This window comes from Antechinus flavipes, chromosome 4 (genome assembly GCF_016432865.1).
Source record: "Antechinus flavipes isolate AdamAnt ecotype Samford, QLD, Australia chromosome 4, AdamAnt_v2, whole genome shotgun sequence".
Lineage (NCBI taxonomy): Eukaryota > Metazoa > Chordata > Mammalia > Dasyuromorphia > Dasyuridae > Antechinus > Antechinus flavipes.
Genome location: NC_067401.1, coordinates 62,656,748 through 62,682,353, shown reverse-complemented (window position 1 = coordinate 62,682,353; position 25,606 = coordinate 62,656,748). Strand labels below are relative to the sequence as shown.

General features: G+C 31.4%; 1 protein-coding gene across 4 annotated transcripts in view; it reads right to left on the bottom strand.

The window, feature by feature from the left end:
* COL11A1 (collagen type XI alpha 1 chain) overlaps nucleotides 1-25,606 on the bottom strand; it is a 264,657-nt gene that overhangs the window by 173,834 nt on the left and 65,217 nt on the right. The window contains exons 5-7 of one of the 4 annotated variants that reach the window (XM_051993218.1): nucleotides 10,371-10,499; nucleotides 2,511-2,627; nucleotides 1,800-1,892 (exon numbers count right to left, since the gene is read on the bottom strand). In XM_051993218.1, coding sequence (XP_051849178.1) covers nucleotides 1,800-1,892; nucleotides 2,511-2,627; nucleotides 10,371-10,499 — 339 coding nt within the window. Of the gene's footprint in view, nucleotides 1-1,799; nucleotides 1,893-2,088; nucleotides 2,242-2,510; nucleotides 2,628-10,370; nucleotides 10,500-25,606 lie in introns of all 4 variants that reach the window. The other 3 variants (XM_051993219.1, XM_051993221.1, XM_051993220.1) reach the window with 3 other exon arrangements.

Genomic DNA, 25,606 nt, shown 5'->3' with positions numbered 1-25,606 from the left:
TAAGATACTAATTTTGTGATCAAGTACTGAAGGAAAAGATCTTTTGAATTCAAAATTAGTGGTTGTGGACAAGAAAACTATATTGTATATTAAGTCAGCCACTATGCTGAGGATTAGGACTTTCATGGCTGCATAAATAAATACAGATTAATTCTGTAATTTTGGGGAAGATATTTACTTTAGCTATGTTTTAAGTTTCTAGCCTCCAAAAAATGTTCAATAGTAGAAATTATATTTAAGGCAACCATATCATAAAAAATGCTTTTGGTATTAAAAAAGAATAAGGTAGAATCTCTGTGGAGCTATCACTTTAACAATAACATCTTTCAATTATATTTTTGATGTCATATCTGATGTTAGCTCCAATCAAGGTTTTGATCTTAATTCTTTTGGAGGGAGGCATGAAATCATCAATCCTAACATCTAGCACAGTGCCTGACACATAGCATGTTTTTCATAAGTATTTTAATTCCTGAAGTAACTAAATGAATACATATATGTCAATTTTCCAAAATGTACATTTAAAAATAAATGCTTCTTTCATGTAGTTTCTAAAATTGAAGCGCAGCAATCTAGAATTCAATTATTTGTCATGGAACATATATTAAAGTCGAATGTCATAAAATTCAGTATATCATCTATCCAATTAGAGCTTTAAAAAATAGTTAACATAGATTTTGTCAGAACTAAGATTCTCTAACAGTAGGAAATAAAATTAAATGAGTCAATAAAAATGTAAGAAGGAAGGAAGGGAGAGTAATATAAAGAGCAAAAAAAGAAAAAGAAGGGAGAAAAAAAGACTGGAGTGATGAGATGAGAATAAGCTAAAAGACCATTGGTTGGGGAGTGGAGAAATCTGAATTCTAATACTATTTCTACCAGTTTCAGGCTATCAGAAATTAAAGGAAATTATTTAAATTTTTTAGGCTTTAATTTATTTATTTGTAAAGTGAGAATGATGAAACAGATGATCCCTCAGGTCTTTTTGACCTAAAAATTTGGGTATTCTAAATAATATGCTTTCAGGTTAAGACTTTCATATTTTATTTTTACTGTAAGAAATAAAAGAAATTCTCTGTAAAGTTATTTAATACTTTTTGGCTTATAACCATTCATGATCAAATTCTAACTGGTAATTCTTCTAATATTTTTACATTTATACTGAGGCAGTTAACCTTATCCTTTGGTTTTAAGGATTACAATAAATATGATAGTATTTCTCTTGTAGTAAATTTGCTTTTGTACATCTCTTAAGATTTTTTTTAAATGAACCATCTGAAAGACTTTTATAATTAGTCATTATTACCCTCCAAACCAGTTGATTAAGAATATTTTATCTTTGAAAAATCAGCTTTAGTGTTACTACAAATTCATCAAAAAGTTGGCCAGCATACTTTAATTCTTCAACTGATGGAATAATAATATATCACTAGATGAATTTTTATTTCAACTATATTGCTTTCTTTTATTTTTCCCCAAACTTGGACTATTAAAACATTTACATTTCCAATGCATTTGAAAAATGTTGGCCATTCACTGCAATATACAATAAAAAAAATAAACCTGCCAATTCAATGCCATAATGCTGGAACTGGTATCTGAACTGGCTGATTTATGAAATGAGTTGTTATTAAGAATTACAGAAAATTGTAAGATTTTTTTTTTACCTTAGCAAAAGGCATAATGGAATAGAACTTTTCAGAGATTATAGATTTTTCCAGAGTGAGATATGTTATGTATCAAATAATATACTATTGTGAAAAGATAAATCACAGTTAAGTTCTTCCTATATGTATTACCTCATTTGGTCCAGATACCCGCCTAGGATTTTCAGTCTGGTAGCTTTCAGATGTTCCATAGTTGTATTCTTGAAAATCATCAACAACATTTGCCTAAGAATCATATTTAAAAATAAAACAATTAGTGAAAATAATAGCTAATCCAGAAAATTTACAGGAATTATTACTTAATTGGGTTATGGTATTAGCCAGAGACTTATCAATCTAGTTGGGTTAGGACTATGACTCATTATCAGAGATCTTCCGGTCTTGATTTTGGAGAGATCTTGATTTGTCTTTTCATTGCTACCTTTACCCCTAGTCTGCCTCTGGCTGCGGCCTGGTAACTTTTCTTCTTCTTAGATGCATTTTTTTCAGATTTGGGAGGCGTGACCTTTTTGGATTTTCCCTTTGAGTTACTGGCCACTGTTCTTTTCTTCTTTTGGTAATTGGATTTCTTTTTCTGTAAAATGTGGTGAAAAATGCAATGGATAACATAAATAAAATGAAAAGGGATGCAGAGAGAGTATGAATGAAAAGAAAGCTAAAGCAAAGATTAAAAATGATCAGCCAGTCTTCAAGTCTCCTTCTGTCAAATGAAAGAAAAAAACTGATATTCAGGTGGAAGGGAAAGACTGAAAGGAAGAAATATGATGAGTTTGAGGAACAAATGATGACAGGACAAACCACACAAAGACAAAAAGCAGAACGCCACGGCTTTTTCATTGTTACCTCAGTTTGTGCTATGGTTTCCTCAATTAGTGTGGGTCCCTCTGTTACACTTTCAGCCTCTTTATACTCTGCTTCCCCATACTCATAGTCATATTCGATAATATCTTCAGGTGCATACTACATTGCAGAAGGAAAAATATCAGGCAACTTTGTTAACAGCAAGATATGATGTTAGCAGTGGTAGAAAGACTCTTCTTAACTTTTACTCACAGTAAAGGTTAAAGAGCAAAACACTATTGCCATCTTTTGGAAAAAATAGAACTATTGTATTTTCTTATTCATGATAAAATACAATAATAATGAAAAAGCAAGTTAATTGATAGAAAAGAATATAAAGTAAGAATTAGAATATTAAAAATAGATATTCAGCAAAATTTGATTTGAAGATATTTTATTATGCACAGTCATCATAAAATCATGTTATTTCAGATGATTCTATGTTGAAAAATGTTCATAATCTGACAGTATTTTTAATAGACAGACATCATTTCTTTTCCAGAAACATCATCCCTGAATGAAATATGTTAAGAATATATTCCAAAAATGAGTCAATTTCATTAATTAAATCATTTTAAAGCAAAAGTTTACTGCCAAAAATAACCCATCTTCCAAAATCTTCATTAAATGACAATTAACTACAGCACCTGAAATAAACTCATAACATGCTATGAATAATAAAATAGTGTAAAGTCCGGTCTAGCTCCCTGGAGGCCTCAGAATCAGCCAGTAAGGATAAGTAAAAGTCCTTGGTCTTTAGGGGGAGAAGTGAAGGAGACAGACAAACTGCCAGGACTTTTGCCAAGGATCTCTTCTTGATTCTAGAGTCCAGAATCTCTATCTTTCTCCTCCTGGTCCTGCCACCAAATGAAGTCTATCCTCTATCACCCCACCCTCTAATCCGTGTCTAAGATTATCTTTACACCAAACATTGATCCAGCATCAATGGTGAGAAGGGCCATTTATCCAAACATATGCTAATATAGTCATTGTTTTATTTCTAATAGGTAATTAGCCTTGAGTGCTTGGTTGTCTAATTCAAATGCACCTATTCAAAGTTTCAGCCCTTTACAAAGTAGTTAATTTTCAGATGGGCTAAAAGAAAAAATGATTGAAACAACATGTAAAGACACTATTAATAACCCTTGAGCATTTAAGCAAGATTGAAAAGTCATGCAATACAATGGAAAACTCTTGTAAGGATTTCAGAGGAAGGGGATTCCAATGCCCTATTACTCCTGTGAACTTGACCTAGTCAACTTTTCTGGGCCACATATTCCTCCTGTTCAAAATAAAGGGGTTAGACTAGATCAATGTCTTTTCTGGTTCTAGACCTTTGAGCCAGGAAAGATGGAAAATATGCTGGATGATAGATAGTCAGCATCCAAAAACATCAAGCAAGTATATTGTGTTAAATTTCATAAAATGAAATTCAATAGAGAAAAATCTAACATCTTACATTAGGGTACCCAAAACAAATTAACTTCAGAAGTATAATATGAGAGGGGCTTGAATATATGGTAATTGTTCTGTGGGAAAATAGGATTCTAAATTGACTACAACCTTAGTGTGATCTAGGAGACTGATTTGGCAGCCAGAAAGCTGGTGTGATCTTAAAGAACATGAAAATGGGCATCAAATCCAAAAAAAGAGATGATTGTACTACTGTACTCAGCACTCAGCAGATCTCATTTCCAGAATTGTACTCTGTTCTCAGTAACAATGTTGAGGAATGACACTGATGATTGATGGGGAATGCCCAAAGGAGACCAAGAAAAAAGTAAAAAAAAAATAGTTTTGAATTCATGACATATGAGGACTAGTAGGAGAAAAAAAAAAAACTTTGCATAAATAACCTTAAGGAAAAATGAGGGGGGAATATAGTGGCTATGATCAAATATTTGAAATTCTATCATGTATGAGAGGAATTCAACTCATTTGCTTTGGCCCCAACTGTCAGAAACAAAAGCAATTGATTAAAGTTGCGGAAATGTTTATTTAGCTTTCATATAAAGTTAAACTTCAATAATAACTAAAACAGTCCAAAAGTGGAATGTATGGACTTGAAAGATGCTGGGTCTCCTTTTTTGGAAGTCTTTAAGCAGAAACTGGATGATCATTTATTATGTATCTTGTAGTGGGATTACTCTGCAGTATAGTTTGACTAAATGGTCACTGATGTCCCTTCCAAGTCTCAAATTCTTTGATTCTGTCATCCCTATCGTACATTTAAAACCTTGTGAAAGGAAGCCACAAATCTGTTTAAAGGAGCAGTTTTTAAGCTAAGATACATCAACTTTTTAAGGAAAAAATATTTGATAACAAAAAATATTTGTTTCAATATAATTGGTTTCTTTTGTAAATCTATATAATTTATTTATGCTTTAAAAACATTGTTCTGAAAAAGGGTCCATAGGTTTTCTACAACTGCCTAAGAGCTCATGACACAAAATGTCTGAGAAACACCCATCTAAAGTATACAAGCTAATCATAAAATCATGAATTAATATTTACTAAATTAAATTTAAGAAGAATCAAATATATTTCTATTGATTTAAGGAAGATTAGATATTGTTTCATTACCATTATAAACAAATAAACAAGCTTAAAATACTTCATGAGGTTAAGAAAACAATGAGTTGCTACTTGTATGAAATTTGCCTAGTTTTAAAATGAAAATAGTGCTAAACTAACCACATGGCAGTCTTCTCTAATGTAGCCATATTACATAGCTTAGACTAGAGTCTTATGGACATATAAGGAAAGGAATTTCATACACATGTGTGTAACTTGAACATGACCATAAAAATTCTAATTTGAAGTAAATGAGTCCAATATATAACTTTTTCTAGAAAAAAAAATTTTTTATTAATAATCAAATAATAGGAACACCATTTCAGTTTATACCAACCTAAAATGTATCAAATTGTGACTACATTATATCAACAAAACACTTCTAAAATTCTTGCTTTTTAATTAAGGTCAACTATAGTAATAATAGTCATTGTCTTTAAAAGACAATATCTCCATCAATTACATATAGTGCCTATATTTGACAAAAATATGATTATATAATGCTAGAAAACTTGGTATGCAAAATAGTAATAAGTAACTAACTAAAGCAAATGATTCTAAAAACAAAAGCTACTATTTTAAAATTTCATTTGAATTTCTAATAGTTCCTGAAATGAAATGGAAATAAGTAAAGGTGTTTAAGGTATATAGAAATTTATGCCAAATAAATAGGAAAATATAGGCAGATTTACAAAGTGAAACTGTAAATTCATACAAAAATTGTAAATCATCCAATTTTATCTTTCCCCATGTAAGGTAGAATTTATGAGTCTCCACTTAGAATCTAAGTTTGACTTTACAGTCCCTGTGGTGAGTAGGAAATAATGCTCTTGCTGCAAAGAAATGGGGAACTCTGGACATGTTTCAAACTATTTCCAAATAGTAGACTTAGAAATGAGTTCTATTTGTAACTACCTAGTTATGATTTTTGACAAGGTCATATCTCCTTTCTGGGTTTCAGTTTCCTTAATTATAAAATGTTGGGGTAAAGAAAAGACAATTATTTCTGAGATGTTTCAAAATCTAAAATTCTATGATTAAGCATTATAACATCTTGATGATAAACATAAGTCACTAATAAATAATGATATTCATTAAAATGAAAGAAGACAGAATGATCAAAAGGGATAAGAGAAAAGAGAAACTTCTCTTCCCATAATATATATTTCTAGGAGATTCTTTCATTTCTTGTTCTCTTTTAGATCTCTTTAGAAACCATCCATAACCATCACACAACTCAATAGCAATTAATTCAAAATTAATTAACCTATTACATTATTCCTAAACTAATTTTTTTTAAATCTAGTTTCTTTAATCTTATTATTAATAGTAAATGATTATTCAATTTGTGTTGCATATATTACAGATAAAATTATGTTAACAAGTTACTATTAACTTTTTTTTACCACATTTTATAGAAATTGGCAAGATGTCAGAAATAGAAGAAATACATGAAAATGACTTCATTCTCTCCCAACATTTGTTATCTAGTTTAATTTTTTTACTGATCTTGAACTCATTTTATTCCCCAAGGACATCATATTTCATCATCTCCTTCTTAAAATTGGTTTTAGGACTTTTTTGGAATATCAAGGATACCAGGAAAGGGAAAATTAGTATAAGTGGATCTGTGGAGCCTAATTACAATTAGGCTTTTTTTTTTACTTTTGTCTTCATGTTTTCAGTGCCTAGAACATGGCAGGGAATATTCAATGCCCTTGAAAATAGGAAGAAAAGATTTAAAGAATACCAAATAAGCAGATATGAAACATCCTCTATTTACTTCTCCATCTTGGGAAGGACAAAGTCATTTATTTGTAAATCAAAAATAAAAATGCTAACATGCAATATAATGGCATGCATAAGTATAAAGAAATTAATTTGAGGAATATTTTGATTTGTCACATTTTGAAATTCTGCAAAACAATTCTCATATGGAAGCATCGATATTTAGTTATTATTGTAATATGAAGAATAAATACAACCTAAGCTGTTTTGGATATTGTATAGCCCCTTTTCATTGTTATTAATTCCTTTTAACAACAAATGATTTTTCTTTGTTGCTTTATCTGGTTGTCAAATAGTTTTGAAAAAAAAGGAAAGTTCAATTCATTTTTTTATCAAATGTACATATGACTGCCAGGAGTACTGTAAAATAACCATTTTTAATTTATATTAAAAATAAGGAAAGGAAAATTATCAACATGGACTGAGTTTTGGACTTAGGGTTAGAAAGTCATACATCTGAATCTTTCCTCAGACAATACTAGGTATGAGAAATCAGCAAATCACTTAGCCTCCTCTTTCACCCTCACATTCCTCAACTATAAAATTGGACTAACAATAGTAACTTATTTTTTACAAGCTTCTTATGAAGATCAAAAGAGATATAGATAAAACACTGCAAGTGTTACAGCATAGGATAAATGTTAGCTCTTCTTAGCTATTAAATAAGATTATACTATTGACATATGACCATAAGGTCATAGACTAGGGGGGAAAAGTGAAATACCAACAATTATTAGCATTATAACATGCAATCAAAGCTGTGATATGCTTTTCATAGCAATAGTGAACTTATATGTCAAAATTCTTATCTACACTAAAAGTAATTTTCCTTCCTTCCAATTTTTCTCATTTATTTGTTCATTGTCTTCTTTTATTTTGCCTTATCTTATAAAGAGAGACAATCCCTGTATTTATGTGTGTAAACATATATATGTAAATATGTGGAGAAAAAGGGAGAGAGAATGAGAGAGAGAGACAGAGACAGAGAAAGACAGAGACAGAGGCAGAGATGGAGAGGGAGACAGAGAGATAGAGGGAGAGAGTGAAAAGAAAAATATATATGACATAATTATAAGATTATACAATGCACTGAAATATTAAATATTAAACTACAGTCAATAGTCCTACAGATCTACTTATGCTAATTTTCTCTTTCCTGGTATCCTTGATATTCCAAAAAAAGTCCTAAAACAAATTTTAAGAAGGAGATGATGAAATATGATGTCCTTGGGGAATAAAATGAGTTCAAGATCAGTAAAAAAGTTAAACTAGATAACAAATGTTGGGAGAGAATGAAGTCATTTTCATGTATTTCTTCTATTTCTGACATCTTGCCAATTTCTATAAAATGTGATAAAGAATCAGTTTCAATAGCATATTCTGATATTAAATCCAAATAAATATTAGTACCAAAAATGCACTATGTATAGCATAATTCTGATAATACAAAAGGATTTCTTTATATGCCTATTTAGATTCTTAATTTAAATTCAATTTTTGTGTTAAGGGAAAACCCTTTGGGGAAAACCCATTGAATGTCTATCTCTGATAGAAATCTGCATACATTCTCTTTAGGAAAAATTAACCAAAAGCAGCTGATAATATAAGAAGTTCATAATTAGATGGAGGAAAATATTGTGTTGTCCAATCCTGAGAAGCTAAAAGTGTCTTGATTTTGAAATCCATGCCATCTCCTTTCAAGGATCTTTCTCCCTCTCCTTTTCCCTTTCACTCTCCCTCTCCCTCTTCCTCTCCTTCTTTCTCTTTCTTTTTCTCTCCTTCTCTCTATCCCTTTCTCTCTACTTTCCTCTCTCTCTCTCTCTCTCTCTCTCTCTCTCTCTCTCTCTCTCTCTCTCTCTCTCTCTCTCTCTCTCTCTTCTCTCTCTCTCTCTCTCCTCCTCCTCCTCCTTCCCCCAAGATCCATGTAAGCCCTTCCAGTAATAGCCTTAAAGAGTTGTCTACAATTTTGAGCTATGAAGTGACTTGCCAAAGGTCACATTGGAAATATTTGTTAGCAGAACCCTGATTGGCCTGTTCTAGGGATAATATTCTATCAGTATACCTCATTAGTATTTTTTCAGTATTTTCTTATTTAGATCTCTTATTCATGAAAAATGTAGGTGACAATAGTCATCTACATCTATATTCCTATCAAATTATAAATCAACTTGAAAGATGCCATTTCTCATTTAGAAATGTTATTTTGAGACACTGTAGGTAGATGAGTAGATAGATATAGATAGATAGATAAATGAAACATTCATTGTTCAATTATGTAGATACATAACTTGAAAAAATTATTATTTTTCCTAAGCACAATAAATAAATTCTTGATTATTTTTTATTTTTCTATTTAGAAATATACCAGAAAGATTATTTCTCCTAGAATTTCAAATTAAGAGAAAGGAAATTAAGTATCTAGTTAGGGCTATGGCAATTATATTTTATTATTTTTATTGGTTGAGACAAATTCTGCACAAGAAATGTTAAGACTACTGGTCTATAGTCACATTTTTTTCTGCCTTCCTAAATAATAATAAAGTCGACAGAATCTACATAAGATGAGGAAGATAAGCTAAGTCATTTCAAAATGTAACAGAACATCTAATTTTGCAAATCATTATTCCTTAATGTTACTATATCATTTGTTAATTTGTAATGAAAATAATAGCTTTCTTAACCTCAATATTTTCCCCTCATTTAAAAAAATTAATGTCATTTGGTATCTCAAAATGGTTTTTTTTTTTTTAGAGACTAAATTTCACTAGCTTTTCTAGACTAGAATATAGCAGCTACTTATGACTTGATTCATTGTTACTTGGTATAGATGCTTTGACTTTCTCTGTTTTTGACATGAGTCATTTATCCTTCCTTAGGCACAGTAGCTTCTTTCTTCCCCACACCCACCTCTGAGGGTATCATCATTTTGGTTCCAGACTGAAAGAGCACACTTGATAAACTTTATATATACTGTTGCTCAGAATTCCTGAGCTTCAATTATATCATTCATAGCCTCCACAGAACAGGTGATTAGATCTGTGTGCCACCATACCTGCTCAAAATGCTTTCAATCACATAAACAACTACAAAAATGATAAATACTGAAAGCTATAATATAATTTGTAGAAATTATATAGGGCTGATTTAATATAATTCAGAAGGCTAATTCTTGATATCTTTCAAAAATATTTCTACAAAAAGCTGAAATTTGCATGCATAGAATGACTATACACTCAAATAGAAACAAGGTATATAGAAAACCTGTTTTTAAAATATTATAAAAGGAAAAATATTTTTCAACAGAAACTACAACAATAATTCCTCTTCTTTTTGTTGCCCCAGAGTGTCACCTCCTAGAATGAAGTAGAAAGCTACAATGTAGAAAAGAGCATAGGTTAATTATTTGATTGCAAATATGCCAAAAACAGATGAATAATTATATTAAGTATGTGAAAATATGATTCAACAAGGAATGTGTTTGCTAGAAATAGCTATACTCACCTCCTCAATATGTGGTTCCTGAGCCTGAGCAGCATTGGGGCTAGGGGAGTCACAGTCTGGGCTATAATGCTCACAGTAGTCATAAGCTGCTTTAGGGTCAGCTGTAATTAACAGTTGCTGGATATCACCCTACAGAGAAACAAAGGAAGATTCATTTTATATGAAAATATACATTTTATGTTATGAAGTAATTAGTTACTAAAGCCAAAGAAAGTAAATAGATTTTTCTATACAAATAGACTAGGCCACTTAATTATAATTAAAGACTAAGTATAATCTTGGTTTAAGAAAGATGTTCAGGACTCAGATTAGAGACTAATCAATTATATCAGGCTTTTGCTATTTGCAAATTCGTGTTTGAGGAACATTATTATGTTCATATTCATGTAATGCAATGATTCTATAAATAACTTTATTATATTTACAATTGATCAGTGTACAGAGAAAATACAAGACAAATAATTTTAAGGGGAAAAAATTGGAATTATGATTCATTCAAGGAACTGCTTATGAAGAAACTCACTCTCCTAATGCAGATTAATACTTAATCTGTAACTTAAAGTTCCAGAGAGTTCTCTAGGATAATGATTAGTTGACTTAGCCAATATTACAACAGAATGTATCAGAGGCAAGACTTGAATTTCTTCTTGCCTCCAAGCCCAACTTTCTATCTACCATACTACTCTTCATTTCTAAGGGGAAAAAAAAGATTAAAAATCACATTAAATAAGGACATCAATATACTATTATTCATTTATTCATCACAAACAGGTTTGAATGAATCAGTTTATTATTAAAAGTAGTAAAAATTAAGAAAAGGCTAAAAATAACACATTTATTTTATACATATTTTATTTTTATGGCAAGTCAATGAAATTTGTTCCATAACAGTAATTATATATTACACAATAATTATAAATAGATATTTGTGTTTGAGAAAAATACAAAATAAAAATACAGAAATTATAACTATGAAAAATTAGAAAAATCTTAACTTTAATTAACAGAAACTATATTGTTAGATGATTTTATTAAGAAAAAAGCGTTCCAAAGAAGCAGTAACACTGAATTATTGGTATTAAACAGAGACAATTGACAGAGACAATACAACACATTATATCAGGAATACCTGCTCAGATTTCCTTTGTACCTACTAGATATGGGAATTGTATTGTTCATGAAAGGTCAAACAAAAGTCGTGTTTTTGAAGAAATTTAAAAAAAAAACTATAAAATTGGTTTGTGGGTTATGACCACCCTAAATCACTCCAAATCCTTCCTAGTTCCTAAAAAATTTGGTAGGCTTTGGTCAACATAAGAGTTCATGCTCAACATAAATAGCACAGAGAAATGAGCGATGTTTGAGTTCATTGAGGAAGGAGTCCAAAACTAATCTGACCTTTCAAAAATCAATACACAAAACTAAGGGCCTATTATCATCAAACTAATGAAACTTTGTTGAATTTGGAGGACAAGATAAGATAATGTTTTAATATTACATATGAATCAGGTCATCTAAATCATTTAGTGTTTGGTGCTGAAGAAGCAGGTTGGTGTTTTTGTTATATCTTCATTCCTTTGACTTTGTTTACTCAAATTACATTCTTTTTTTTCATGTTTTGTTTTGCTTTTAGTGACTCAGGGGAATCTAAAATACTTTAGAAACTGAAGGATAAAATTCCAGATTTTTTTGGGGGGGAGGAATGACTATGTAAAATATTTTATTATCTTTGAAAATGCATATCACAAAAGAGATTGTAGATTAGGCATTTAAGATTGAAAAAGGCATTTAAGAAACAATTTGCCATATGTGTTAAATCCCCATTCATGCAACAAGTACTCTTAGGACTCCTAGTTCAAAATATATTCACAAATTGGTGAGTAAATAATACTATTAATATTTTTTTTAGAATCCATGTTTTACCACACTGTTCTTAATTTATATAACCTAAAGCTAAGCTATTTCAGACAAACCCTTGAAAATTCCTCAAAAATTCTCCTTTACCATTATACTACATTCAACATGGCTGAACACTTTTGAAATACTCTCCTCTCTTGATCTGATATTGCTAATACAGAATTCAATTTAAACCAATCCACTTTAAAATAGGCCTTTATTAATATCATGTCATACAGCTTGTTTTTAAATATATGTCAAATACACTATGCAAACTCTCATTTTAAATACATGTCAAATACACTATGCAAACTCTCATTTGAATCAACAGAGTTGATTCAGACCATCTCTTGCTGATGGCATTTAACACATTGTGCCAAGTAAAGATTAGAATGCTAGGATATTACATCAGAACTGTTTCAAAAATGAAGTTTTTAAAAGTCCCTGAAATATCAAAGCTTGAGAACATAAACCTTTGTTAAACAATGTTAGAGAGAAATCATAATGTGATAGAAAAAGCACTACAGTGAGAGTTAGGAGACCTGAGTTCTAGTTAAGACTCTACCACTAACCATGTGACCCTTAACTACTATTTTCCTCAGAAGAATAAAAACAGAAAGTTGTCCCTAGTTGTCAGCTCTAAGAAAAGATTTGGTAATATTTTAATTTTTGGTTAAGATGAAGCTTAAATACTCCAAAATGTATTTAAACAACATACTTTTTAATACCTCAGATAGGAGGGATAGAGGAAGAGAACAAGCATTTATTATGTAGCTACTATTTGGCTAGTACTGTTGAATGTTTTATAAATATTTTTTCACTTAATTCTCAGGTGTACTAATCAACACTTATTCTATATACTATTTCTCATTCTCACTAAATAAACTTTTAATTTTTGCAAAACTTACAAAGATCTTTGATGATATTTTAATATAATCTCACTTTCTAGGCATTTTTGCTAATATGACACATTCTCTTATGCCTACTGTCTCTTTTTATTCTTGGGGAATACTTGAAATTTTGATCCTCTGTCCATATAGTATCATAATTCCAAACTTGGAATTACATATCATTTCCAATAGCCTGCTAGGTATCTATTTGGACATCCACCCATGAACAATTCAGTTTTAATATGTCCATCATTGAATTTGTCATTCCTCAACCTCACCCATTATCTGAACTATTCTTTCTGCCATCCATGCTTTATACAGCTACCAAAGTAATCATCATAATAGACAAGTTTGGCCAGTACTCTCCCCTGCTATTGCTTAATGGATAAAACATAAACTGTTCAACTTGGCATCTAAATAAATCCTTTTATAATTTGGCTTGGGCCTAGATTCCCAGACTTATTTCTCATTATTCCCCATTATGAGCTCTAAGTTCCCACCAAAAAGGAATGACTCATTGTTCTCTTAAGTTCATCTTGCTATCTATCTCTGTGCACTTGCAAAGGCTACTCCCAAGCCTAGAATTTCATTTCCTCCTTTTAAAAACCTTCTCTTCTTTCAAAGTTCAGCTCCTCCATGAAGACTTCCTTGATTGCCCCTCTCCATATTCTCTATCCCCACTATCAATTAAAACTGCACTTTCAAAAAAATTCCCTAAAATAATCATTTGAAATATCTTTTCTGTTCCATGATATTGTGTCTGTGTATAGGTCATATCCTCAGCAATGAGTCTAATTCATGAAGGTGAGGAATGTCTTTTTTTGGTATCCTTGCACACAGAGGTCCCCACATAGTGCCTTATATGTATCACCTAGTTGATTAATAAATACTTGCTGAGGTTATTTGAATTAGTCATAGTCTTCTGTGGCATAACTCATAGTGCTGTATATAATTTGCTCTTCCTGCTTAACATGGTAATCAATCTGGGCTAGATAGAAAATGTAGAGTTGGAATAGCATTTAACCCAAACTGAATTAGATTCTCATCTTGAGGCACATGATCTGAAAGAAGGGAGTCAATTAGGTTATGAAGTTGGGGGAAAATATAAGAAATACTGTGTCTGCATGGAGAACTAGGGGAATGCTTAAGGTTTTTGTAGCTTTGTGACTTTCCCACTTATTTGAAACTCTCATATATTTCCCTACAATGATGAAGGGAAAAAAAGCATTTCAAAAATCTAAAGAACTATGTGTGGTTTTCAAAGTCAACATGTAAGGGTAGATACTTTAAGCCTGGTCCTCCTTTAAATAGAGAACAAAGAAATTAATAACATTGGACTAAGGAAGAATTGGCGATGAGAATACAAATAGGATGGGATAGGGAGCCTATTCTTTTTGATAGAAAAAATAAATATCAATTTAAACAGGATGTCTATGATGCTATTACTTGGAAACTATTTAGACACTAGTCTAGAGAACCAGGTCTGCAATTAGGAAGATCTAAGTTCAAATCCAAATAAATATATTTATTTGCTGTATGTTGTTGGGCAAGTCATTTAATTTCTCTGTGATTCAGTCTCCTCATCTATAAAATGAAAAAAAATTATGGATAGACTGCTGGGCCTGGGGTCAGGAAGACACCTCTAAGTTCAAATTCAATCTCAGACACTAATTTGCCAGATTACCCCAGGCAAATCATTTAACCCTGTTTGCCATAGTTTCCTCATCTGTAAAATGAGCTGGAGAAGAAATGGCAATCTACTCCATTTTTTTTTTGTCAAGGTTACCCCAAATGGGGTCCTGAAGAGTTGCCACAATTGAAACAACTAACCAACAACAACCTCTCAGGGTTGCTGTGAGGATAAATAAGATAACGCTTGTGAGGGGCTTAGCATGGTACCTAGCACATATTAAAAGCTATACATTTTGGTGTTTTTTCAGATAAGAAAAATGCAAAGGGAATAAGTGACCATAAAACACATCCATCTGAAAGACAACTGTAATTTCACTTAAAGTCAAAAGATCAACATGACCAATTATCCAAGCTCTTGTCCTCCCTGCAAAGCCCAGCTGGAACATGTCTGATTGATCACATTTTAGACTTCTAATTGTATATCCTATCTAATTGTATATTAATTGTATATTCTGGTCATGTCACTTCCTGACCCGATCAACTCCTGTTAAGGGCTGAAACTATGAAGAGGTGCACTGGGATCAGATAACAGAGCACTTAAGGCTAATTACCTATTGGACAATAACTCTATTGGCATATGTTTGGGAAAATGGCTCTTCCCACTATTCTGTGCTGGCTCAATCTTTTGGTGTATACAGATAATCATAGGAGGGATTAGAAGGTGGAGTGAGACAAGCGAGACTCACTTTGCAGGAGGATGAGGAGAACGAAGGTTGGTGGAAAGCTTGTGGCAGTTTTATCCATCTCCTTTACTTTCCCCCCTAAAGACCAAGGACTTTTGCTTATCCTGACTCTGGCTGACCCTGAGGCCTCCAGGGAGCTAGTTCAGACTTTACAAACTCCAGTTGCTCTTTACTATCTCTAGAGTAAAACTCAAGTGCTTCTGTGTAGTTTGGAAAGCTGGCCCGAACAACTATTTCTCCCTCATTGGATATTCTTCCCTCTCTAGCACCCTGCATAACTGCAAGATATCCAACCTAGCATTCTTTCTGTTCATCACTCACAACACAACTGCCTCTGAGTCCTTACACTTATCACTTTCTATGACCAGAATACATACCCTTCTTACCTCAGTCCCACAGATCTTCCTTCTTCCTTCAGGATGCACTTAAATATCACTTTTGGTGGGAAGATCCAAACCCCAGGTACACAGTGAACACTTAATACTATCAATTAATTATTAATTGATCAACTGAGGGCTAATGCCCTTCTTTCCAAACTATCTTATATTAAATTATTTTGTATCTGCTAACTTTGTGTTTATTTTGTACATATGGATGAACTTCCTCATTAAAATGGGAGCTCCTTGACAGTAAGGATTGTTTCTTTTTTTTTATTTTGTGTCCTCTGCACCTAGCATGGTACCTGATACATAGGGGTATCATATGTATCATGTTATGGGGTGTTTAGTAAGTGCTTGTTCTTTGATGTATTGATTTGAAAATTTTCTCACACTGTTTCTAGGTGTTGCACTTTTCTTGGTGATCCCTATAACTTCCTTTTACCTTCCCCACAGCCTTCTATCACTCTCCATTCCTCTTGGCATTTTTAGATATTTCAATTCTCTTAGGTATCCTGATTAGAAAGATCTGATATGCAGAATATAGGGTTCTTATTTTTACTCAATTCCATGACCCCAACAACTAAAGTTTCATAGCATTGTAACTTTTCAGAAATCCAAGAGGAGAGACCCAGTCCCACTCACCTAAGTAATCTTTAGAGGCAGACTCCTCTTTAGAGGAGTCATGAAAGACTTGAGTTCCTGTCAAGTCTTATTTACTAAGTGTATGATCCTAGAAATCATTAAATCTCTACCTGTCTGAACTTCTTCAGCCTTAAAATGGGGATAACGTATCACCTCTCTTCAGTGTTGTGAAGGTCAAATGAGATATGTGTGAATTGCTTAGCACATTGCCTGATACAAAAATGATGGCTAATAAATATTTATTCCCAACCTCTAATTATAAGAAGTTACCTAAAATATTCACTTTATGAGCATTTCATCTAGCTAGATGCAGGTTCATCAGAAGAAGGTAGGAATTTGTATAGTTCATATTTAACATATTTGCTGTGCTCCAATTCTAAGCTTTTGTGTAATACATCCCTGAGGCCTGGAGAATGAAATAAAAAGATATGCTGAAACTATGCATTCCAGTTGTGATCCAGGTGTCCCTGCAAAACTCCATTGTCTCATAAAGTACTAGAGTGCTTTCACTTAAACCCAATAAGTAGACAATTCTAATTTTCTGCAAAAATTTTTGGAAATGAGTTCTACCCTAAACAAGCAAACAATTTCCCAAAATTCAGCAAGGATCACTAAATAGACCAAGAGAACAAGGTGGCCTAAGTCATTTAATTTTCTGTTTTGGCACATTTTAAATGTTTCCACATTACTCTTAGCTATGAAATTTTTCAGGTTTTAGAAGCAAAGCTATTTGGAAGTTTTACCTAAAGTGATGCTGTTTTTTATTCCTTTAAAGATGGTTATTTTTCAAATGTTAAAAATAGATCATAAACCTGTGGCATTTTAGGGTATAAAGACACTTTTATCTAAAATCATATATTTAATATCTTTCACATTTTACAGAAGAAAAAAATTATCACTGAGAGATTAAATGACTTGCCCATGAAGATATAGCCAACAAGTAGCTAAGGCAAAATCTGTGTATCTAGACTCCAAATTAGACTGGAGATGACAGGAAGGGAAGATTTAATGCTCTACAGCATGTCCATTGGAAGAGCTGGACTATACCTGAGGAGAGCATATTGATATAATTTCTGTCAAAGGGTCTATAAATAAAAGAAATCTTTTTAAAGAAGTTTTTTATATTGTTTTCATCAGCTATAAGGTATGGAATTTTTATCATTATTAATACTATTGGTGTTATGCAAGTTTGATTCATTTCACCTTCTATTAAATGGTTTAAAAAACCTAAATTTTAATAATTTAACACTTTCAAATCTGAATATGAATGACTCATCTAACTATAAGCTAATGTGGTTTTATCCATATCTCTTTTACTTATTCATAGGAAGGATACAATAAAGTTCATGAATTCACAAACTTCGAAATAAAAGGGACTTTTGAGGTTATGCAGTCTAATTCCTTTATTTAGGAAGCCTCTATGTACCAGGAATTTTTAGGAAATTGAAAGCCCCCCAAAATTAGGTAACAACCCCAAGTTGCTCAGGTATTAGTAGGAGAACCAAAATTTGAACCCAGGTCAAGCAATGCCAAAATGGATAATCTTTCCACTGAACCAGACCATCTGCTAGCTTTTATGTGGGAAAAAAAAAAAGGGTACCACACACTTCATTTGAATAGTAAGAAACTCAATGCACTTAAATTGACAACTGAATATAATTATATTACCTCCCAGAAATATATTCTTTTTAGAATGAGATGCAAAAATTTGATTTTTTTTCAAGAGGGTAGACTTCCATTTTAAGGATTCTGCATTTTCCAAAATAAATGAAATCATTCTGAGCCCTAATTAGTACCATTAAAATACTATTTTCAGAACTAATTTCATATTTATATGAATAGAAAAACTATGCTACATATACATTTGTATTGTCACATACATATGCAGAAAAAAAGTAAATAGTATTGTAGAAAAGGTTAAATATGTACTTTACCTAGAGGCATAGTTCCCCTTAAAAGCCGTGTCACACAAATTCAAAGCAGAGTTTGACATTTACTTTATATATCTTGATTTTTCCCTGGACATTATATAATTTGTGAGGTGGTTAAAAAATGCCATCTATGCAATAGGGAACAAAATTACTAGATATTCCTTTAAACCTTTGTGAACTATACACATGAACAGTATTACAACTACATTAGTATCTTCTCAAACAAAACTAAGTAAAGCCTATTTTGTGGGATCATTAAGCAATCATATCACTCTGGCATCAAATTTTAGTGTCATTTTTTAAAAAGAGGAAATGTATATTAATGCAGCTAGCAATGGACACTCTCTATAATTTGTAGACTTTGTTCTTTTCAAAATAAACTCTACAGAATCCATAGTATCTTTTTTTTAATGCTACTATTTGTATTTTAGCTGAGATAAAACAAAGATTGCTGTAACAAAGTTTTAATTCATAATATAAAAAATTGAATCATACTTTCATTTATCAGTTCCAAGTGGTACTCTTGTGTTATATGAGCATTTAATATTCCATTTTATTTAATTTTTTTAGAATAAAAATTTAAATCATCATCTTATATGATATGTTTGTACAATTAAAATATAAATTCCTTGAAAATAGGAATTATCTCACTTGTTTTTTTTTATTTGCATCTTCAATGCCTGTGAATGTATGTATAGCTTATATCTCCAAAACTAAATAAAAACAAACTAAAGAACTCTTATCAAGCAATTGCCAACCATTATAATCCAGAAAAGCAAAGATGATACATACTGGTACTTTCTGACAAAATTTAAAAATTAGACATATATATATTTAAAACATGATCAATATTGTATTCTGATCAACTGTGAATGTTTGTTACAATAGCCTAATGGCTATGAGACAGATATTAAATTTGTCTTTAAATGTGTTAAAATTATTCCTATCCCACCTACAATTAGATATTTAGTGATTTTAGCAATGCATTTTATGCTTTGGAGTCAAAAGCAACCTAGAAGTTTCTTCATAGATAGCATATTTTGATGGCTATTTAAGACATGTTGTAGGTCCTGATAATTCTTGTATCAAATTCAAAATAGATTTAATAGTAACAGGATCCAGCAAAACTCTTCAAAATCAGTTTATAATTGTCAGACTAGAATTTAACTGAGTACCACCTATATCAATTTCTATAAAACATTTTTGGTTTGTTTGGCTTTTGGGGGAGAAAGGGGAAGGGGGGTAAAGAAAATATCTGAGTATAACAGACATATTCCTGAATAAAGAAAACAAAATACACTATAAGTGATGCAACTACAAAAATAGTTCAATTGTTTGTTCAGTTGTTCAACTGGCTAAGTCCTGGCATCAAGCAATATATTCCCTATATTCCTCATAGATGATATTGTATTTATTTAAGTCCCAGAACCTTACTGAACCATCTCAGTGAAATCTATATCATTTTTTAAAAATGGTTGGTATAACCATTCATACCAGAGAAAAAAGGGAGAATGAAAGAAAAACCCATATTTATGATTCAAAACATAGAATTCAAAATGGCATATCTTCCATATTAATTAAGTCCACTAATAATTATATCTTAGATAAAAAGTTTTCATCCTCCATGAGCTGATCTCAGAACTGATTTTCCAATCAGACTGGACTACTAATATTTGGAAAATTATATCAGGCACCAAATTGTTTACTAAGGTAAAATTCAATCTCATTAGTACTAACATTTTGGTAGTGACACTAAGGCTAGATATCATGTAATAAATACCATTACTTCAGAAAAAATCCAAGCTATATTAGACTCAAAAAGAAATGGAAAGATGTATATTGTGCATAAGCAACTTTCAAATGTTCTAATAATGACAACATAAAAACAACAAAAAAGTGGTGTGGAATATCAAGAGTCTAAATGGTAGATGGGTACTTAGTAGATAATAAAAGGAAAGAAAAAGCCTGAGTATGCTGATAAATCATCTGTGTTGGATTTATATAAAGAAACATAAACATGTCCACAGAGTAGTCAGGAATGGAGAATGAACTTTGATATGTGCATGATACACACAGATTAAACCACAGTTCCAACAAAATACTTAAAATTTAAGTTATTAAAAGGTTAAAAATTGAATATATGGAAAAATTTAAATGTATGGGGATTATTAATAATAAGGTAAAATAACCATAGATAAATATTTGGTTTACAATATTATTCTATCTTTTATTGAGATATTTCTCATACTTTAACTATGTATTTTTTGATTCCAAAAATATTTCTGAATGTCATAAAATGAATATAAGATAGCTGCAACCAGTATACACTGTTCCAGAATGTCAAATTTCTAAGTTAGTGACAGCACCTATAGTCTTGCAGTAGTACAAAAGAGTTGAATTCCAAGTTAGGAAAAATAAATAACTAAAATAGGAATATTTTCCATGTTCTATCCCAGACTCATCCATCCTCCCCTTCCAACTGGTGTTGTTTTCACTACCACTTGCCCTTAGCCAAGGTTTGTTACTTAGCCTGGGCACATGAGTTCCCAATGAAACTTTTTAAAATACTCTTAAGTATTCCTGGTTATTGTTAATTAGCTAATTTATTCAAGAATTAACAATGGCATTGGACTAGAAGTCAAGAGAATGGAGTTCAAAGCCCTGGTCCTTCCCTTACTCTCCCTGTGTCTTTTGGCAAATCATACCACTTCTCTGGATTTTAGCTTATTCCATTGGAAAATTAACAAAATAATAACCCTACTTACCCACAGGGTAGCTGGTAAGACCAAATGAGATACTGTAGAAGAAATCATTTGTTAAACTAAAAAGTGGTAAGACACAGCAGGTCATATTTTATAGAACTGACAGCAGAAGTTTGAAAAACAGAAGTCTAGACAGCATGAATATCATCATTATAGAATTTAGGAAGGATGGCTGAAGAATTCATTTATTTTGGCTGCAAAAATATAAGCCTGAAAGAAGATCAGAATTTTAGTGTTCTTAAATACAGTATTCCATAATTTAAATCCATTGGGAAATAAAGGTATAGAAGAGAGCTCTTTAGCTAAGAATTTGCCAATTTACAGTACTGTGAAAGCAATCATTTAGTAAAGATATATACGTGTGTATGTCTCTGTGTGTGTGTGTGTGTGTGTGTGTGTGTGTATGTGTATACTTCCTGTGTTTTCCATAGTAAGTATTTCCCCCCCTCAGAAACTAAAATCTTCTGTATTTTGAGCTTTACTCAACAAAAGTTTGGCATATTTCAGTAAAGGTTTTTGTAAAGGGGGTAGAGGAGAGAGGCAAGTGATGCAAGCCTATGTTAAATCTTAAACAATATTTCATTTGCTGCAGAAGTAACATCAAATGTCAAAAGATTCAAGAGGAAATTCCTATCCTGGCTCCTGTATGGCCAATTGTTACATGATTTTTTTCTCCCCTCCTCTTTATAGCTGTTATTCTTCCCCAACCTTGCTTAGATGGGAATGAAACACTCGGAAGGTTTAAGACTTGAGTTTAACTGGTAAAAGCATCTGAAAACTTGGATACAAGCCACAATTCATAGGAAATTTGGAAAGAAAACTCATGAATGCAAACATAGTTAACATCCCAGAAGTTTTTGAAAGTGCAGAAATGCCAACAAACTAATTCCAAAAGCACTTACTCAAAGGTAACACTAAGCTGACAAAGAATATGAAATGAATATCATAAGGGGTTCTAAGGCCCTAAGCATTTACCAAAAGAACCTGTTCTTGAAGATCAAAAGAGATAAACATTAAAAGAAAATGAAGTATTCAATTTCTTTAGGGTTCTAATAAAGATCTACTAATAGATTGCTATTCTATTTTGGAAATTTGCAAGGTGAGATGTTTGTTTGTTTGTGTGTGTGTGTGTGTGTGTGTGTGTGTTTTCCCTTCTGTCTGCAGATACTATCCATAATAACCTTATTTTGTTTCAGATTAATTTTTTTTCAATTATCAAAGGGATGTAAGGTTCTTCTAATTCTTTCTCACATCCCCATCATCTCACATACACCACACACACACACACACACACACACACAGAGAGAGACACAGACACAGACACAGACACACACACACACAGAGGCATCAGGGCTATTAAAGTTATTTTTGCTTTGGTTTTGATTTTTTTAGTAACATATATGGATTTTATGCTAATCGGGAAAACTAGATCACATAACCAGGTTCTACGAAAATAATTAAGAACTAAAACAAATTAGATTCTTGGTAATTAATTTTAATTAAAATAATTCAACATAATTTATATGTACTTTTTAGGCAACTTTAGACAACCATTGACAACATGATCATCTTAACACTGGAAATTATATTAAAATATAGTGAATTTGTACAATTTAAAAAATGTATGTATAAAGTCTTTTAAGGATTTTATTTTAAGCATAAGCATTTGGTGTAATTTGAGATGGTTGTCATTTTAATTGGTTAGACTTTATTCACTATGAAATTTAGTATTATTACTTTGATTAACCAACATAAATTCATGAATCATATGTGTCAGGTACTGTGTTCAGAATACATTTTTTCTGTTACATAGAAATTTATTTTAAAGTTATTTAATGTTTTATTTTCCCTAACTACATCAAAAAGAATTTTAAACATTCATTTAAAAACTTTTGAGTTTTAAATACTTTCTTTCCCAACTCTCCCCCTCTTTGAGAAAACAAGCACTTTGATTTTGAATCTGAGGTCATGCCAAACATATTCCTCTGTTAGTCGTATTGTAAAATAAAACACAAACAAAAATAAAATAATAAAAATAAAGAAAGTAGGAAAATGTTTCAATATATTTTGGGAATTATTATTTGGAGATGGATAGTACTTTCCATCATGGGTCTTCTGGAAAAATCTTGGATTACTGTATTGCTGAGAGGACAGTTGTTCATTGTACAATATTGCTATTATTGTGTACAATGTTCTCCTGGTTCTTCTCACTTCACTTTATATGATTTCATGTAAATCATCCCAAGTTTTTATGAAACCATTCTGTTCATCATTTCTTATAACTTAATAGTATTCCATAATATCATATGTTATAATTTGTTTAGTCATTTCTTAAGGATAGGCATTCTCTCAATTTCCAATTTTTTACTACCACAAAAAGAACTTTAAAAAAAATCATTTTCTTTTTTCCTTGATCTCTTTGGGATACAGACTAATAGTGGTATTGCTGATTAAAAGGCTATCCATATTTCATAGCTCTTTGGGCATATTTCAAAATTGTTCTCCAGAATGATTTGGACTAGTTCACAACTCTACCAACAATGTATTTGTATCCAATTTTCTCCACTTCATACAGAATTTGTCATTTAATTTTTTGTCACATAACTTTATATATGTGAGGTAATATCTCAGAATTGTTTTAATTCACATTTTCTAATCAGTAGTGATTTAAAGCATTTGTAATGGACTATTGATAACTTTGACTTCTGAAATCTGTGTTCATACCTTTGACCATTTATTAACTGGGAAATAGTTCTTATTTTTATAAATTTGACTAATTTCCCTATATACTAAAGAAATGAAGCCTGTTTTAGAGGAGCTTATTACAATTTCCTCCCAGTTTTCTCTTTTCCCTCTAATTTTGACTACGTTGGTTTGTTGGCACAAAATGTTTTTGTTTTTTTAATTTTATGTAGTCAAAGTAACCTACTTTACTTCCCATAGTCTCCTCTAGCTCATAAATTCTTCCTTTATTCATAAATATGAAAGATATATTTTCCATGCTGCCATAATTTACATATTATGTCATTTTATTTCTAAATCATTTATCCATTTTGCCCTTAACTTGGAATATGGGACAAGATGCTGATGTATATCTAGTTTCTTCCAAACTGCTTTCTAGTTTTCCCTGCAATCATATCTGGTGCTAAGTTTTTACCACCCCCACTTTCCCAAAGCTTAATTCTTTGAGTTTTTCAAACATTTATTATTGTGTATTGTATGCTAATCTATTCCATTGATTTATCACACTATTTCTGATATATACCAGATTGCTTTGATGATTACTGCTTTTTTAAGATTAAAGTATATATCTTTCTATTGTGTCCCTTATGGTTTATTTTTCATGTTTACTTTCTTATACTTCTGTTGAGTCTTGTATTTGAAAATCCAGTTTTCTATTCAGTTCTGGTCTTTTCATCAGAAATGCATGAAAGTCCTTTATTTAAATAAATATCCAATTTTTCCTTGAAAGATTATAGTAAGTTTTGCTAAATAGATTATTCTTTCTTGCAATTCCAGCTCTTTTGCCTTCCAAATATCATATCCCTTGCTGTGAAATTTTGTGATTCTAACTGAGTCTATTCTATTTGAATAGTTTCTTTCTTGATGTTTTAAATATATATATATATATTCTTTGACCTGGGAGCTCTGGAATTTATCTAAAATATTTTTTGGGGTTTCCATTTTGTGATCTCTTTTAGGTGGCAATCAGTAGACTCTTTTAATTTCTTTTTATTTGCTATTTGTATCATATAAGAAAAATTTCCTTGATAATTTCTTGACATCATATTTCAAGAAATCCCTTGAGTCCCTTGAATATGGCTTTCATATAATCCAATAATTCTTAAATTATCTCTCCGTGACTATTGTCTAGGTCAGTTTTCTTTCTAATGAGATACTTCACATTTTCTTTTTCTTTGTTTTTATTATTTTTTTTTTTTGCTTTTTAAAATTATTTTGACTGTTTGTTTCTTTGTCTCATGGAATAACTCGCCCAATTCTAAATTTCAGAAATTATTTTTCTTTCGTCAACTTTTGCACCCCTTTTTCTATTTGGATAATGTTTCTTTCCTTCCTTCCTTCCTTCTTTCCTTCCTTCCTTCCTTCCTTCCTTCCTTCCTTCCTTCCTTCCTTCCTTCCTTCCTTCCTCCTTCCTTCCTTCCTTCCTTCCTTCCTTCCTTCCTTCCTTCCTTCCTTCCTTCCTTCATCTCTTTGTTCATTTGTCATTCATTCATTTATCTGTTTATTGTGGTGTGAAAGAGGCAGTCAGGGTTAAGTGACTTGGCAGGGTCACACAGCTACTGAATGTCAAGTCTGAGGTCAAATAGGAACTCAGATTGTTTAGACTTCAGGAATGGTA